The 16,970-nt window shown below is 38.9% G+C and overlaps 1 protein-coding gene across 1 annotated transcript; it reads right to left on the bottom strand.

Annotated features, from left to right (window-relative positions):
- Nucleotides 1-150: 150 nt before the first annotated feature.
- On the bottom strand, nt 151-13,147 carry LOC115686281 (importin beta-like SAD2). Its single transcript, XM_030611512.2, has 22 exons — nt 12,729-13,147; nt 12,239-12,374; nt 12,045-12,132; nt 11,656-11,805; nt 8,939-9,101; nt 8,608-8,792; nt 8,340-8,513; nt 7,361-7,506; nt 7,169-7,292; nt 6,873-7,053; nt 6,026-6,185; nt 5,853-5,894; nt 5,652-5,770; nt 5,375-5,573; nt 3,601-3,732; nt 2,927-3,030; nt 2,657-2,836; nt 2,377-2,516; nt 2,152-2,291; nt 1,857-2,014; nt 1,082-1,208; nt 151-990 (listed from the first exon to the last, which is right to left on the bottom strand). The coding sequence occupies exons 1-22, from the start codon at nt 12,816-12,818 to the stop codon at nt 830-832; spliced, it is 3,099 nt and encodes a 1,032-aa protein (XP_030467372.2). The 5' UTR covers nt 12,819-13,147; the 3' UTR covers nt 151-829.
- Between the last annotated feature and the right edge of the window lie 3,823 nt (nt 13,148-16,970).

Below are 16,970 nucleotides of genomic sequence, written 5' to 3'. Positions count from 1 at the left end.
TCTACGCCTTTTATCACTCCACAAAGCTTACTATTGGACTGTTTTTTTGCCGCGAATCCTAATGTATTTTAGAAGTCCGGTCACCAGAAACGTGTTTTCGGGCCAACCAACTGAAGAAGAAATGAAAAGAGAGGAGAAAGCTCCCCAACAGGAACAAAATCCATTCCTCCATCGACTGACAGGTGACAAAGAATACAACTGTTTTACAATAAGCAGGAAGCTTACCCTCTAAAGCCCTCTGCGAAGATAAAACGCCAAAAAGATCCAAAACCAATATAAACCGACAACGACCGATGCGTGATTGCTAACGACTATACCCACAAAAAATTTTTCTCGAAAGGGAAATAAAAAATGAGGGGGCTAACTCAGCACCCAGAAAATAACAATTGAGGCCACCAGACCATCCCCTGTATACAAAAGAACAAGACGAACTCTTCCACTCACCCCGGGAGAGTAGTTGCCATGCCTCGCAAGAGAGAGGGACTCTCTGTCCCATTTTATGACACAACAGTTTCTTCAACATTGCTGAGATGAGCCGCTCTTATTAATGTGATGGCAAAACCCACCCGACTGAATACTCCCAGACACATACACTGAGAAAAGCGGCAGCTGCCGAATTCTCTACAACTTTAGGAGGTGTAAGGGCTTCAAAACTCGAACCTCTAGGGAGCACTCTCACTGACCTCAATGACCGAGAACCATCCAATTGGAACAATCACTTCATAGGGATTTGCAAGAACTCTCCGTTTCCCACAAATGAGAGATCAAACCAAAGAAAACTTGAGACCAAAGAGCATTTCTCTGAAAAACGAGGGCATCTTGCCTCAAGTCATGACACAGGGGTGGCGGAAGCTTTCTCTACCTTCTCTTTTTCTATTGCTGCTCTCCTCTGCTCTGCATGTTGTGCAACCCCATTGGCGAGTGCTTGATAATGAAAGTCCAGGGTCTGCGTGAGGTTCTGGAACCTCATCGGGTTTGACATTTGCATGGCTAAAAACAGAAAGGAAATGTTTAGAACAATGTCTTCTGCGATAAAATAAAAATGGTGTCCAATTGCCAAAGAGCACTCTCTTCCACTAACCTTTGACCATGTCAACGAAGAATATGAAGGGGTCAACCTCATCTATTGGTGACTGCAATTCTTCATCGTCGCTATAGTCATCATCAGAGTCATCGTCGTCTGAGTCATGTGGACGGAATGCCTTTGCCTGCATGATCAACATTGGTCTCCATAAGAAAATCTAAAGACCACTTTCAAAGAAAGTTCAGTCCATCATGATTTTTAATTTAAATCTTGTGGTACTTTTGAGTTCTTTTTATAAGCCGAAACACAAGAAACTTGCACAACATATAAATCTTGACACGTATCTCATAATTACTTGGAGTTCAAATAATATTATAAATTTTAACAGGAAAGCAAAAAATACTCCACGTATCTTTTAGTGGAAACAAACAAGCCCATATAATCTTTTTTGCCATGGCAAATATATGCAGTGACTGATTACCAGAGAAAAGGACAATCACCACTATATTCCTTTATATTTGTAGTATGGCCACATGGCAGGATCTAAAAAAATTCGAAAAACTTCCATCCTACTTTCCAATGTTTAGCAGTAACTGTAGTCCTCTACCACATAGACGCTCACCCCTAGACCTTTTCCGGTTGAATGATTTAAAGATTCAGCAACCATTCAAGGGAAATCCATGAAATTCCGAATAAGATAAAAACAAAATGGCACCGCAATTATATCCAGACATGAATATATCAACACCTCCTCTGAGATTTGGAAGTCTGAGTCAGGAATGGAGCACAATCAGACCCAGCAAGGAAAGATCGAGTTAAAGTACAAATGTACCTGTGCTGCCAATTTCTGGAATCTGATGCTATCAGCTTCATCCCCATCCTCGGCATCAACACCCATCTCTTCAGACCCATCAACTTCATCGTCTTCGTCATCTGTTTGGAAACCATCCATTTCATCATCATCTTCAGCCTCGTCCTCCTTTTCAGCTTCTGGGGATACAAGATAGAAGAGGTAAAACTTGCAGAACCACCGTAAATGCCGGTAAAAAAAAACCAGATTGTATCGAAGATTGTAATTAACTATATAGGGAAAAAGGAGGATCAGACAATTATAGAGGATGTGAGACCTGCAATTTGATCTTTGTATTTAACTAACAGATCAAGTGTGGCCTTAAAAACACGCCCCAAAGCCTCCTCTGGTAATTGATCAGCAGGAAGCGCCAGTAGAGACGTTAGGCCCAAGCAGCAGACTTTCTTGTCATGTTCTCTGTATTACGAAAATCAGTAAAATGATTGATCCATCCGACATAAATAAGGAAAAAATTCCAAGAAAGATGTTCACTGACGATAACCTTTTGAAATTAGCCAGAAGGCCGCTTTTTTTAACTTGTTGCAGCATCTGGAACCACAGACTGAAGATTTCTGTGGCAATACCCAGCTTTTGCAATATGCTGAGTGTCAAGCCCACATTGTAATAAAGAGCATTGGCAATCTATAAGAAACATATAAAAACACAAGTTTTCATTAAAGATAAGAAAGGAAATAATATGAGACAACATGATAACAGATAGATGGTAGGAAAAAGAAAGATCCATCTAGTCAAAGAAACGATATTTATCCTCAGCTCCTCACCACTTGAATGAGAAGACATTTTAAGTAGGATTTCTCAGTACGCCGCAACCGCTCAACAGTGATTCTGAGATATGGCTCAACCCAATGATCTACCTGACCTTTGCAGTTCTGGAACACTACTTCAATGAGCTTTGGAGCTGGCTCAATGTCACTGTCTTCTAGGTTTTTGTCAGCCATAACCTACTCAAGAAAATAAAGAACACCCAGAACTATTAGAAAGGCAAAAATAATTATACAACAGAGACAGCTTAGCATCTAAAAGGTACTCACAGATGAAATCATATTCCACAGACTTTGCTGATAATCGGGATCCTTGCAAGCCAAGAAATGTCCAGTTCCTCTCGAGATGTAGTTGTCCAAAGGAACTAGTATATCTGCTCGATACAAATGTAGTAAGAAATGCATACATGGAAGTTCATTCCATGGGTTTGACAGCTTTTTAACACCAAAGCGAGCTGACATACAATTTATGCAGCCTCTGATGACAAATATGTCAGGACCACAATGATGATTAAACCTTCTTTTTTCCCTAACAGTCGGTCATAATTCCCCTAGACCATTAACCCATTTGCTTCTAATGCCTTATTAGGCCTCTATAATTCCCTTAAGACAGCATAAAGTAAGATCTTGACAATGGACATTGAGATAGTCATTTCCCACATACTAATTAAATCAAATGATACTATTTTCTTATCACTAATTGAACCCATACCAAGGCACTTAAAGCATACAGAGTTAAGCATACTATTGAGTTCTTTATTTACCTTTCAAGATGAACAGACAAGACACTACTTAACCCAAAAATAAAAGTATTTATTGAATTAAGACGTGAGACATAAGTAAAGGAATTTCATACAAGATCAAATGGAGAATAGTGGAAATGCCAAATCACACCAAGCAACTCAATGACCCAAGATATCAAGAACAAATGCTAAATTACTTACTAGGAAAGAAATCGATTGCCCAATTTGCGAGTGCATCCATCATCAATGGCCAGAGAGTCCACATATCCATTGATATTGTAGGTGAATAGAAGGTCATGTAAGACACAATCTCCAAAACTTCTTCAAAAACCTCTGTCGAAGTACAGTGTAAGACACCGTCAGTAAATGTAAGTATTCAGTATCATGGACATTACATAATAATGTCATCACTCAGTGGCTCATTACTTACAATTTAAGAAAAATAAACCTGCTAAGAGCATTTCTCAAGACAGAAAAGGACAAATAATTTGCAGGAAATATTTGAATCATCCAAGAAAACTGCTCAATGTGATTGCCAAATTGAAGGTATCTTTTCTCAACACAGTGGTCCATATTTCAAGAGTTACCCACAATGAATCCAGCAAGATGGACACGAAACTCTTAGGCATCAAAGTGAGGAAAAAAAATGACCCTGATATTTCACAAATGCATAGACTAGTGTGAACTTCAAGAGCACCAACCAATCAACTACATCCACCGGCAACAAGTCCACAGGTTGAACCTTGGATAAATGAGGAAAGTCGGGGTTAGTCTTCACAAAGATCTCCACACAGTAAAAAAGAAGCTCGGTATCATGAGAAATGCCGGACTACCAAATTGGAACCTCTCTAAAAGTCACTCTAATACTTCTTTCTATTACATACGTGAAGCTCTAAAACACGTAAGGACATCTAAACAAGATCCTTCACCCAGCACACAACAGGAAGAGGCAGAGAAAGAGAAAGGGGTCGGGCACGGGGGGAGGGGGAGAGACGATTTCAAAAGTGTCACATTCAACAAAATTATCTGAACTGGAAGACAAGATATATGCTAGGCCTACTTTTCGTTAAAACATCCTCCACCTGGATTTCAATGGTGGATAGTAATTAAAACCACATATCTAAAAGAAAAGAATCTTTTGCCAGTACAGCACTAGCTGAACTTTTTGGTCCACCAAATGAGGAAATATGAAGTTCGTTTAGAGAGATAGTTTAAGATCACCAAGGTTCCCCATGAGAGAGAAAAGGTACAATTGTGAAAGCCAAAAAGGTACTAAGTGACTCCTGCCCTTTTTGCTTGTCATCAAGAAAAACTAACAAAAGAACTGTTTTACCGGGATAAAAGTAAGTATCTATGGTTATTCTAATTTTCACGTATTATGCTTTCCATACTTCAAACTTTTTGACATATATCATGGATCAAACAAAATCCTCCGCACATTGGACCCAATGCATAAACAAATCCCATTTCCTTAGAATGCATGATGCATATGAAGAAAATTAGCAACCACTAAGAAACAAAATCCCCACCAGATATCAAAAGGCAAGCAAGAAAGACATTATGCAAAACTACTTATCACAAAAATGTATTACTTAAATATACATCTTACAATGCTTAAGCAAGTCTCACAGTATTCACAATATTTTCAAAGTGCAGTAGTTTTTTTTTTCTTCAGTTCAATCTTGAAATGATAATCATGATATCTCGCAAATATGCCTCGTTAGCACTGTGAATAATTAGCTCGGGTGTTGCGATTGCACAAACAATAATCTCTTGATATTTCATAAAATAAATTACTTCCAGAAAATCAAAACCCCATTATAAAACTATCATTGATAGAAATATACAGTTGTAGTTGGGAAATAGAATGGATAGATCCATAGTGTCAAGCAAAAAATATACGCAAGAAAAAAGAACAAAAAGAACATAAGGTAACATGGCAGCCAAAAAAGTCGGCAAGAATCAGCATATCCACCTTGTCCATCGGTAGTCAACATTTTTCGCATTATGGGCAGCAAAGTTGGTTCAATTTGGATGAAGAGGTGAGGAAGCCTGCTCACAGACTCAAGGATCGTGCTTATGGCACGCAAACAACCAACAGCAGCCAGAGCACCAGGATCATCACCTTCATCATCAGCTTCTGCGGAGTTCATACACCTCCAGAATGCAGAAGCCTGTCGTGAACTGTGTGATCAGTATTTCAAGCAAACAAGAAAAACAGCAGTGAAGAAAACCTAAACCAGACTCATTACCAAATTCTGGCATAACCCAAGAGCATAAGGTGCCATCTCCTCCCCAAATTTGTCGACAATTGTCTCCAATGTGAAAACAAGATCCTCATTCTCAACCTCATTCATTAGCTTAAAAAACTCTGCATATCCAAGCATCAGAGGCAATTAATAGAACTCCATATTGACTTCAGACAACACAGAAAGGTTTTCAATACCACATACCGTCAAGGAGCTGTGGAAGGATTGGACGGATTTCATTCAAGTCTGATTTCCAGGCAAAATACAATTTTCGTAAGCACACTTTTCAATAAAATGGACAAGGAAAGAGAAACAAAAAGACACAAGGAAAAAACTGTGAAAAAGAAGAAGAAAAGACAAATATGCAAGCAACGTACCTCTACAAGCTTCAACAAAAGAACGCAATGCAAAAACTGAGTCAACACGGACAGGGAGCTCAGGATCCCGTAGCCCAGAAACAACACTGTGCAAAGCCTTCCGGAAGTTGTTAGGATCAGAAAAATTGATATGAGCATACTGTCCAGCAACCCATGCAGCCTATAATACGAATGAGACAAAAGGAAAGTCATTAAGGGAACCACAGAGGTAAACAAAGTTCTAGAGCCTTTTGAAAAACTAAGCAATGCACTCGAATAAAACAAGATATATAGTAAACTCCAAATTTTCTTTCACCTGGACAATCAAAAAGGGATCCCCAGCAAGAACTTCACTTCATCAATACCAATAAATCCACATTCTTAAGGTACAAAAAGTGAAGAAATTATCATGAGTTTCTTCTATTAATTTCTTCTATCAAACTTTTCCGATTAATTGGCCCAAAAGCTCCCAGGAAAAATAGTTCTAGCCTTAACAAGGAACTGCGAAAACAACCTAAAAACTTACAACTCCAAGGCTTCAAGTTGCCGCTTACCTAGAAAAGAATATGGCTCCAGGTACTAATTAATGACAGCAAAACAATGTTTAGGAGATGTTTTCTCACCAGCTAGGCATCATCTATATAAATCAAGTACTATTCCAAACTTCATCAACTCACTATTTGTTACGAAGAGCATTTATCAAATAAAGAGTTTTCAAGTATCTTTTCAATTTATTATGACAAGAATGCAAAAGCACATAGCTAGGAACAAACCTTTGAAACAAACCTTAGCTGACAAGGCCTAATAAAAAGTGAGAAAAATAAAAACTTTCCTTGAAGGAAAAGTAGATGAATCCAATGAAACAAACCTTAGCTCTCAGGTGCCCGACAGGACTGCTAAATTCAGGGAATACGTGCTGCACCAACATTCTTTCTAGTTCAGCCTTGTATGGTTCAGTTTGCTTCAATTTATCACAGAGTGCTCCAATAGCAAGAAGAGCGCCATCTTTTTGTCGATAGGGTTTATATTCCACGGGGGATTCATCATATCTGGCAAGAGACATGGGACAACGAACATGTCAAACTTGATGCCAGTGGTCAGACATACATAACCACTCCTAGTGGTGTCAAAGTAGACATGGAAATTTATTAAATTAGAAGTTACCTCTTAAATATCTCCACAATGAATTGGATGAACTTTTGTAGATTATCTTTTCCACGTTTTCTAACCAACTCACTGACAAAATCCATGGATGCAGTTCTTGGACTGTAAAGATCTTCGATGATATCTACATGAAAATGCAACAGGTCAAGCACACAGAACAAAATTATCAATCAAACAATTTGGAAGACTTACCATAACCCTTCCGCACATACTCATGAGGGTCCTCATCCCAAAGTTTCTGATCATTGTCATTGAAGCACATGAGGGGAAAAACAATCTCAAATAGAAGAACTTCAAGTCTTGGTTGCAGCAAATGGTACATGCTGTTCTTGGAGATACTGCAATCCAAAAATAAAGTATAGTGGAAAAATCAGTGTCAGATCAGGGCAGAATACTGTCTTTACTCCTCATGCAATGAGCATATTTAAATCATAAGCTTTAACAAGGTTTTGGGATGAATATAACACATTAAAGAATGCGCTCAATTGAAAAAGGCTTCTAGATACTAAGTTATCCCCCGGAAACTAAAGTATGCACATCAGCCCAATAACCACTCGTGGTCAGAACTTGAGTTCGTGAGCTCTTCCCATAAGTAAAACAGTAACATCAAAAACCAAGTCTTAATTCACTAAGACGGGTCAGTTATATCAATCCCATTGCATGCATTGTGCTTTATCCTCTGTAAGACCTTTATAAGCTCTAAACGCCACAAATCTTTCCTTATCGTCTCATTCCAAATCCTACGCCGTCCCCTGTCCCTTCTAACCAGCATTTCCATCCCTTGCTCACATCTCCTTACCGGAGCATCCAAAGGTTTCATTAAACATGACCAAACCATATCACAACCTTCTCTCATCTTATCTTCGATTTGGGCAACTTCTACGTATGTAGTCCTTCCGACATCTAATTACACAAACTTAATCGAAAATGGGAGAAGCACCAGCTATTTGAATGGCAATTTAAAAGACTATAGCCACACTAGATTTCAACATATCAACAACCAGTAACCATTGATTCACCAGAGCAGACTCATCTTGCACTCCGCAGTCATATCCAACAAACCATATATTTCAAGCTCTTTAGTTTCACAGCAATATTACTTAAAAAACTAACGGATTAGAGCAAAGATGTGACAATGCAATATGTATATGCAAGATACTATTAGTCCAACCTGTTGCTGAGATATTGAAGAATGAGATTTGTAACTCTGTCAGGTAGATAACCCCCAGCACGAATAACATTCAACAAATTTAAGTGGCACTCCAATATTTTTCCCGCATAGTTCTTCTGAAACATTTGAGCAAAGGCCTTATTTTCAGGGTTCTGAAGCTTAAGATCTCCAAACCTGTAACATGAGAGGTGAAGTTTTAACCGGAATACAAATCGCCTTAGAAAATACGTTGATCATTTCATGAACTTACTTCAGATGGAATACTCACCGTGTGTACAGCCTGTTTAAAATGTGTACTGTCCATTTCTTCACCTTCCACCAACCCCAAGATTTCCTAGTCTCTGGATCTACTGGCTGGCCTTCAATGGGAACGGGTCTTTCCAACACATTTAAGAAAAGAATCATCCAAGCATTAAACACATTTGGATCAAATAACTGCTTTGGAATTTCCAGCTGCATTTGACATAAAGATGTAAGAAGATTGTACAAGGTCAGCCAAATGAATCAATATCATCTAGAGCAGTTGAAGTATGCACTTCGATCAAAGTCACTAACAGAGAATTTTGCCTTATCTAAGAAACGAAGGCCCAAGGACATACATAAATAGAGGACCAGAATATTTTGCAAATGAGCTTTATTAGATCTGCCACTTCCAGCGATGGATTGACAATCTGGACAAGTCTATTAAAGATATTGAGCAGATGAGGGAATGTCTCTTCAACAATGCGATAAACGGGTGTCCTCTCCTCGTCAGACTTGAACCTGGCAAACAAAACCTCAGATAATGTATGAATAATACATCAAACATCCCGGGCAGATGGGAATCATGAATAAGCATCATAACATGACTTAGGATGAATTGCTATGATGCCTTCGAAAGGATAAATCACTATTAAGAAAGCAGTTCGATGTTACCGACATAACCAAGACCGTCAAAACATGTTCATGAAAGAAATGAGTAGCGGTGACAACCACAAAAAGATTAAATTAAACAAGAGATGCAGGTTGTACCAAATTTATAATGTTGACAAAAGAAAGAGGAGCATGAAGATACAACAAAATAATCAGAAAGTATTCTTTAAGAGCAACATTTCCAACACCAACTTGACTTGTTTTGGTTTCTCAAGTAAAGAAAATTTAAAGAAGGAAACCTTCACTCATACAGTACAGAATCGACTGTCTTGCTCAAACATCATATTGTTGAGATTTTACACAGGAAGATGTATAACCTGACCATTAAATATGCCATTGATTAATCAACTGTGTCATCCTCCCATCACCTTGTCGAATATTGATTCGTCTCCCTTGTCATCACACCAAACTGAATCTAATGCATATTTATCCAAAAAAATTCCATGAAGTTCACAAAAATTCCTTAAAGACGCAACTAAGATTGTGATATATTCACAAAAAGAAACTATGACAACGAGAATCTAAGGGTTGATTTGATCTGCCTATGGTTTTAGTTCAGAAAAGCTAATTGATCTATCATGAGGTACAAAATACGTTGCAAACTATCCTTTTCTAAAACATCCATTTTCGAAATGTAACTGCAATACCAGCATATCTACCTTTTTCAGGAAATTCCGGAAACTGATGAGCTGATGCCCAACCCCTTCTGCTCCCAATGCCCACCTAAGACTATAAACCATTTTTTTGGTTTCTGTGTCTTGTGCCAACCTTATTTTGCCTAAATAAAAGTCCAAATAAATCTGATCTCTTCAACAAATAAGTCCTGCTGAATTGATTGTCAACTCTGTTTTCACTAAAGAACATATTTCCACAGGGACATACAAGGGACCTCACTTGACCAATCGAAATCATCTCTTGATGATTGCACTATCATTACTAGGCTTGAATTTGCAAGGAGAGGTAGAGTCTACCAATCTTTTTGATAGATTTCCACATGTTTGACGTATCAATGATGCAACTTTAGATAAGGTAAGAATTTCCTACTCTGCATATGACAAACTATTATAATTTTGTAGCATCCTAATATCCTACTTTGGGTAAAACAGGTACAAAGAAAAGTAGACACTAAGTTCAGCCGTATTTGTTATACTTACTATGGATACTTTAGACTTTCCCATCAAAACAATAATGCTAAATGACAAATTTCACCCGACTCTAGATGAGCATGAACATATTCTTTCAAAGATATACGGTCTGGGTTTAGACCAGAACAGTTTGGATCACAAAATTTATATTTTAATACTTGTTCCGTCACCAGCACTATGCTAGCTATTGCTGCCATTGCGCAGCAGCATTTCCACATTATTCAGCCACCCACAACCATGATCTCCATATACCAAAAATGCTAGCACCATCTTTCACTTGCCACATACACAGTCGGCCAAGTAGCGTTCTCTTAAGTTCTCAAAAGAAACTACCACATACTAAACTCATCTTGAAGGAACTCATTTTAAGAGCTAAAAGTTCAACGAAATCACTTTCAAAGTCATCCACCTTTTCTCCTACAACCATGCACTTTACTGAACTTCTAACCCTCTCAATCAAGTCATTAACTTTGATTTCACTTTCAATCAAGTCCAACAAGCTATCAGAAGGAATGAGGGAAGTTGGATGACTACAAAAGATTGGACATAAAAAATCTTTAACAAACTGTCGATGTTCTTGATTAGAGTAATTCCAAAATGAGAAACAGCTTTCATTAGGAATTAGGATGATTAACAATTACAGTAAATCGAACTCACTCAGCTATCATAATCTTTTAACGGGAATTCGGAACTTTCTAAAAAGCTTAGTTGATAAATTAACACATGAAATCCCAATCCACCACATCATGCAAGTTCATGATGCACTTTAACCATCACAGAAAATTCGACGATCATTGGAACAACAAAATCCACATATACTCATGGTTGAGACCATGAGTGACGAGTGTGTGAGCATTCACATACATATCATTTTGGGGTGAGGTATACCACAATTTCAACCTTTAACTACCCTCCCCACTGTTAAAGAAAATTACAAAGAGTAAAATGCCGCGACTACAACTCCACGGCCCACTTCGCAAAAATATGCATATCTAAAGGAAGCATAAGCTGGCACCATGTAGGAATGCAAACGAGCTTCCCTTGTTCTCAACTAGCCAGAACATCTTCCAAATGAATAAGCGACTACACTTATTCTAGAGAGAATGGTGAAACTCATACACTAATTCATAATCCCAATACCCCTTCGAGGAAGAAATCAGAGCGGAATGGTATCTGTGCGTTGATAAATGTTATCAACACAAATTATGCCAAAAGAATTAGGTGGGAAAATGTCCGCATCAGAAGATTAATGTACGTACTCATATTCTCTTGCGAGGATCCTCAACACAAATAAAGCCCCATATACTTGTTGATCTTGCAAGTTGTGCTTAACCCAGTCAAGTAGGCGGGGCCACTGCTCTGGATAATCGGCATGAACTATCGTCTTTAAGCATTCACCAAGCTGCACCCTGCGCATCTAAGTATAGATTAGCATCTTGAACGCTGGATTTGGAATAGCACTAAAATATTAACAGAAGAAAATCCATAATGACCTTTCCTTTTCATAATTGTGATGTTGATATGAGAAATAGCATCAGAAAAGAGATGAAGTATACCAAAAACTTCTTCCTCGCTAATGAATAAAAGCAATGGAAAGAGAAGAATAAGAGAAAGCTAATTTAATCATCAAACATAAGAGGAACCATACCTCAGCAAAGGGGGAACTTGAGCAACAAATACTAGAATGTGATCTCGAACCATATCTTTATCGGTCTTCAAGATCGGTTGGTGCTTATCTACATTTTAATTTCACACAACCATGAGCAGAAGGGGACACAAATCTAACCGTGCAGCAGCAAAGAACCCAATCTAATCAACCAAACCAAAGGAATGGAAAAGTACCGGGCTCATGAGGGGACCAGTGCTTAGCAATGAAGTTTTTGAAATGAATACTAGCAACCTGCCGCACAGCCATGTCGCAATTAATGTCCACGATGATCTGCAACGACCTCACTAGATGCTGCGGCGCGTATTGGAACTGCCGGAGGACAACACCCCGAGAGAGAGAGAAGCAATTCATCAAAACGACGAAGAGACATATCCAACAAAAGCCCTCAAATTATCGAGAGTCGAAAAAGGAAGCGAACTAAAAATACACTCAATCCGCAAGCAAACCGATCCCCATCACCACTCGAAACAGTAGAGTCCGCCAAAGTACGAACGAAACAAGAAGCGCCCGCTTAAACAGCAACGGACGGGGGAAACCCAGTTACGATCGGAAGACCGATGATTAGAGCTAAGCCAAACGCTCCGAAACTCAATTCAGGCATCCAAGAAGCAAGAGCGGGCGGGAGCGCCAAAACAAACGACGAGACGACGACTTGAGCCGAACCTGGTTGAGGCTTTGCTCCGCGGCCTTGCGCTCATCGGGGTTGGGACTCAGCGCGGCCTGGAATATCACGGTGAGCCTCGGGAGATCCATGGCCCCGAGCAATTACTGCCGAAGGATCAGGCGGCGATCGAGGGGGAGCCTCCGAATCGAGCTACGAAACCGCAAAGCCGATTGCTCTCCCCGATTGACCGACCAACCGACCGATCGTCGCTCTAATTGGGCGCCGCGCCTCTCGTCGCCGGAAGCCGGGCGGCGTCGGCGGCGGCGGCGGCGGCTGGGAGAGGGAGAGGGAGAGGGAGAGCGAGGCCGACCTCCGCCGTCGCCTCCGCGATGCTTAGAGAGAGAGAGAGAGAGACTGTGCGCGGAGAGGAGAGAGAGAGAGAGAGCTAGAGAGAGAAGGGGAGGGAGAGGGGGACAGGGAAGAGGAGGAGGAGCAGGAAGGAAGGAAGCAAGGAGAGAGAGAGAGAGAGAGAACGGGTATTTAAATCGTTAGGGTTTACGGTTGTTTAACTAAACCGTGCGTATTTTATTTGCACGTTCTTGTCAGCTTCTCTCTTCTCCCTTCCCTTCCCTTCCTTCTCGCAAGCGCTTTCTTCCTCTCCCTCCCCCTCTCTTTCCCCCTGCACGTTCGGACGAGGCCAAAACGGCGTCGTTTGGGCCACGCGAGTGCATGTATCGCGCGTGATTGGGATCGGAAAAACGACCCCGTTTAACTCGTCGTGTTAATCCAGTTTCTTTTTTAATATTAATTGCGTGGCCCAGACTCGACCCGATTAGGTTCCGACCTGAACTCGCGCACACCATTCGCGTCTTGAGCATATTTTGTTTGGTTCGTTCGTTTTTTTTATTTATTATAATATGGAAATGGACTAAAGCCGGATGAAAATATTAATGTCAAACCACAAGTAGTCAATTACATGTTTTTCAAATTTATTAATTCAAATAATTTGAGACGTAAATTTCATGTCAAATTTATTAATTCAAATAATCACGTGTGCAATAAAGTAAATGTCACGAGTTACATACAATTCAACAATCAAATGCACATAGATGAACAGAGAAATTTCATGATGTGCAAATACCACATAGTAGCTCACCGATATACATAAGTGATTATCTATTTCATACTTGTCACTGGCCATAACTCATCTTTGACAAACGAGGTATCGTCACCAACGGAATTATAAATACATCTTTGCCACGCCTCTCAGCCCACCCATCACGGGTATACTCTACATTAACGAGGATAAATATCCGCATGATGATGGTATTTCCATTATATCACATCTCAGTCTACACAAGCCTTCTTATTTTGTGTATCAATCATAAGACTTCATGTCCTCTCGACCTAGTAGAATCCTATCTCTAAATTGTAGAACATCTGTCTTTTTCCAGAGTCTTTTACATATACTCATGAAAAGAAGTTCGCTCTTTGGCATATAGGCCGTGGGTTTTCATCACATGGCATTATTAACATGCAAATCACCATAACATCACAACTGCCACGTACATTTCAAAACCAGATTTGCAAATAACCTCGTACTGGCCTCTTGGCATTTTCCGTATCAACAATGGAAATTATTGTCTATTTATAATCATTTGCAAACCCACTTATAAACAATCAACATTTGGTACATATCATCCTCGCGTGCAAATCATTGGTACATAACAAATAATACATATTTTCAAAAATCATATTTATGAGTAATAACACACTCATCTCTTGGTATTTTTCATAAAAACAATGGCAATCAAACAATTATGTGCACTTGAACATCTAAATCTTTTGCGACAAAAAAAAAATCTAAATCTTCATCCTCTAAACGCCATTTCATCATCTTTTTAGAGAACTTATGCAAATTCACAAATCATTGAGTTGGATTTTTCTTAGACGATAAACATTTCCATACTACGTAATTCATATAATTTCCATTTCTAAAGCCATGCTTGATTGAATACGCCTTAATCATGAAATTAAAAAAAAATTCCAATAATTCAGTGTTTCTAGAATTACATAATTACCCTAATACAAATTTTCAGTTTACAATTTTTACCCTTAATGTTTTATCTTCACTTAATCAAGCCATATTAATTAAACTAAATATCAAAGGCTATTAATTTGTTATCTAAAACATATGAACATTTTATTTACACTATAGACATGCCACAGACTTTATAAAATTCCCAAAACAAGCCACTTTTAAATTAATTGTGTAATTAAGTCCAAATTTGACTAGTTATATAAATTGTCTAGCTAAAAATAACTTAACTACCTTATCTCAATTTCTAATGCTGTGAACAGCCCCTCAAATTTCCAATTATTGCATATTAGTCCACTAACTTGGAGAAATTACAAATTTGCTCCTAAAACTGAAAAACTAGTTGTTTTGAACCGGTTTGATTTCTTTTAATTAATCTTAGTAACCCACTAATTAACACTTAAAACCATAAAATATCACTATTAGAAGAGCTAATGGTGATCGATTCTAGGGTGAGTTGGTTTTCACCTGGGAATGGACTGGGAATTGGATTTCATAGGATCTGTTCCCAGTTTGTAGAACCAGGACCTGACCCTATTCACCTCAGAACCAATGGTGTCTTTTCTTTTGGTTTATTCCATAAACATAATACTTGCACAATGCATTATGATGGTGTATGCCAGATATGGAATTGTTTGAAGTACACAAAAGGTCATTATAATAAAAATCTGAACATTGACATTATAATTGACAATTGACATAATGACCAAATTATATGCTCTTTTTGGACTATAAAAAATGAGTTACTTAGGGTGCGTTTGGTAACCATTTTATTCCCGAAAATAATTTATACTCAAAAATGATTTTTTTTATTCCATTCCCGGAAATAATTTATAAGCATTTGAAGGCATTTAGTAATTGTCTAAAATTTCTATTCCTGTAATAGAAAAAGAACAGATATGCATTAGGTAACCGTACAAAATTTCTTTTTATTAATAATATTTTGAATTTTTTAATAGTTTTTTCTCTTTGTTTTCCTTTTTTTTTCTCTTCTTTTTTTCTTCTTCTCCTTCCTTGGCCCATGGCCAGGTCGCCGGCACTGGCGACCGGCCACAGGCCAAGGCCGGTGAGGGCTGGATCCTTGCCGCCACCCTCGTCGGATCTGGCGAGGGCGGCGGCGCGGGTCGCCCTCGTCGAATTCGGAAAGGGTGACCCTTGCCCAGGCCGCGAGCCGCCCTGCCGATACGGCGAGGGTCAGAAGGGCGACCTCGCCGATCCGTGAGGCGACCCTCGCCCGATCCGGTGAGGGCGGCTCGCCCGGGCCATGAGGGTCCAGTCCTCGCCCTCACTGGCCCTGGCCTGTGGTCGGTCACCATACCGGCCACAAAGAAGAAGAAGAAAAAAAATTATTTTTCACTTCTAATTCTGTTCCAAAACTGATTCTGGGAACAAATTTGTGCCCGAGAACAAAAAATTTACCAAACAGATTTCTATTCTTTTTTTGTTTTCGAAAACAAAATAATAGAATCTGTCACTATTTGGCAAGTTACCAAACGTATCCTTAGAATTTTCAAAAAAGGCATCATATTGTATTTGAATTTATTGAGAATCCTCTTCCATCGAGCATTTGGGATTTGGTGGATATGAATCAGTATCACATTGCATATTGAACTCACACTTTCCAGCAATTTTAGAACAAAGCACATCTTAGTAAAGTATTTCTAGGAAATTGCAAGCACATTTCAAAACAAGCACGTCCTCACCATAATGAACCAAATGGCAACTACATGGCATGTTTAGTGTCCACTCCAAGTTAAATACTGGCTGACGTGAACAAACAATCAATACTCTGCTAATGTGAAACAACAATATCAAGTAAAGAGTTGGACAAAATATGCCGAGTCAATTTCAAATGTATCATAGTCCACATTTCATAACACACGTGAAAAAGAGTTTGCCATAAAATCACAAGAGCAAGCAAAGTAAATTAACCAAGGAAAAATGAACACAGATCTCTTGTTCTCAAGAATTAAAAGGGCAAGCAAAATGGCCTTGAGAACTCAAGCTTTGAATCCATAATCAACTAAGTCTACAAAGGATCCACAACCCATCTCCAACTTAAAGCTTGATCACAACATTCATCAATAAAGGATTGCTCCAAGTTCCAGCTACCTAAAAGCAAAATAAACAATAAATATATATATGATCACTCAACATTTGTTCTAAATTAGATTTACTAGAAATAAAACACAAACAATTAATA

Source organism: Syzygium oleosum, unplaced genomic scaffold (assembly GCF_021117445.2).
Source record: "Syzygium oleosum isolate NSW1041296 unplaced genomic scaffold, Sole_v2.1 Sole_v2.01, whole genome shotgun sequence".
Lineage (NCBI taxonomy): Eukaryota > Viridiplantae > Streptophyta > Magnoliopsida > Myrtales > Myrtaceae > Syzygium > Syzygium oleosum.
This window is presented reverse-complemented; position numbering and strand designations above follow the sequence as displayed.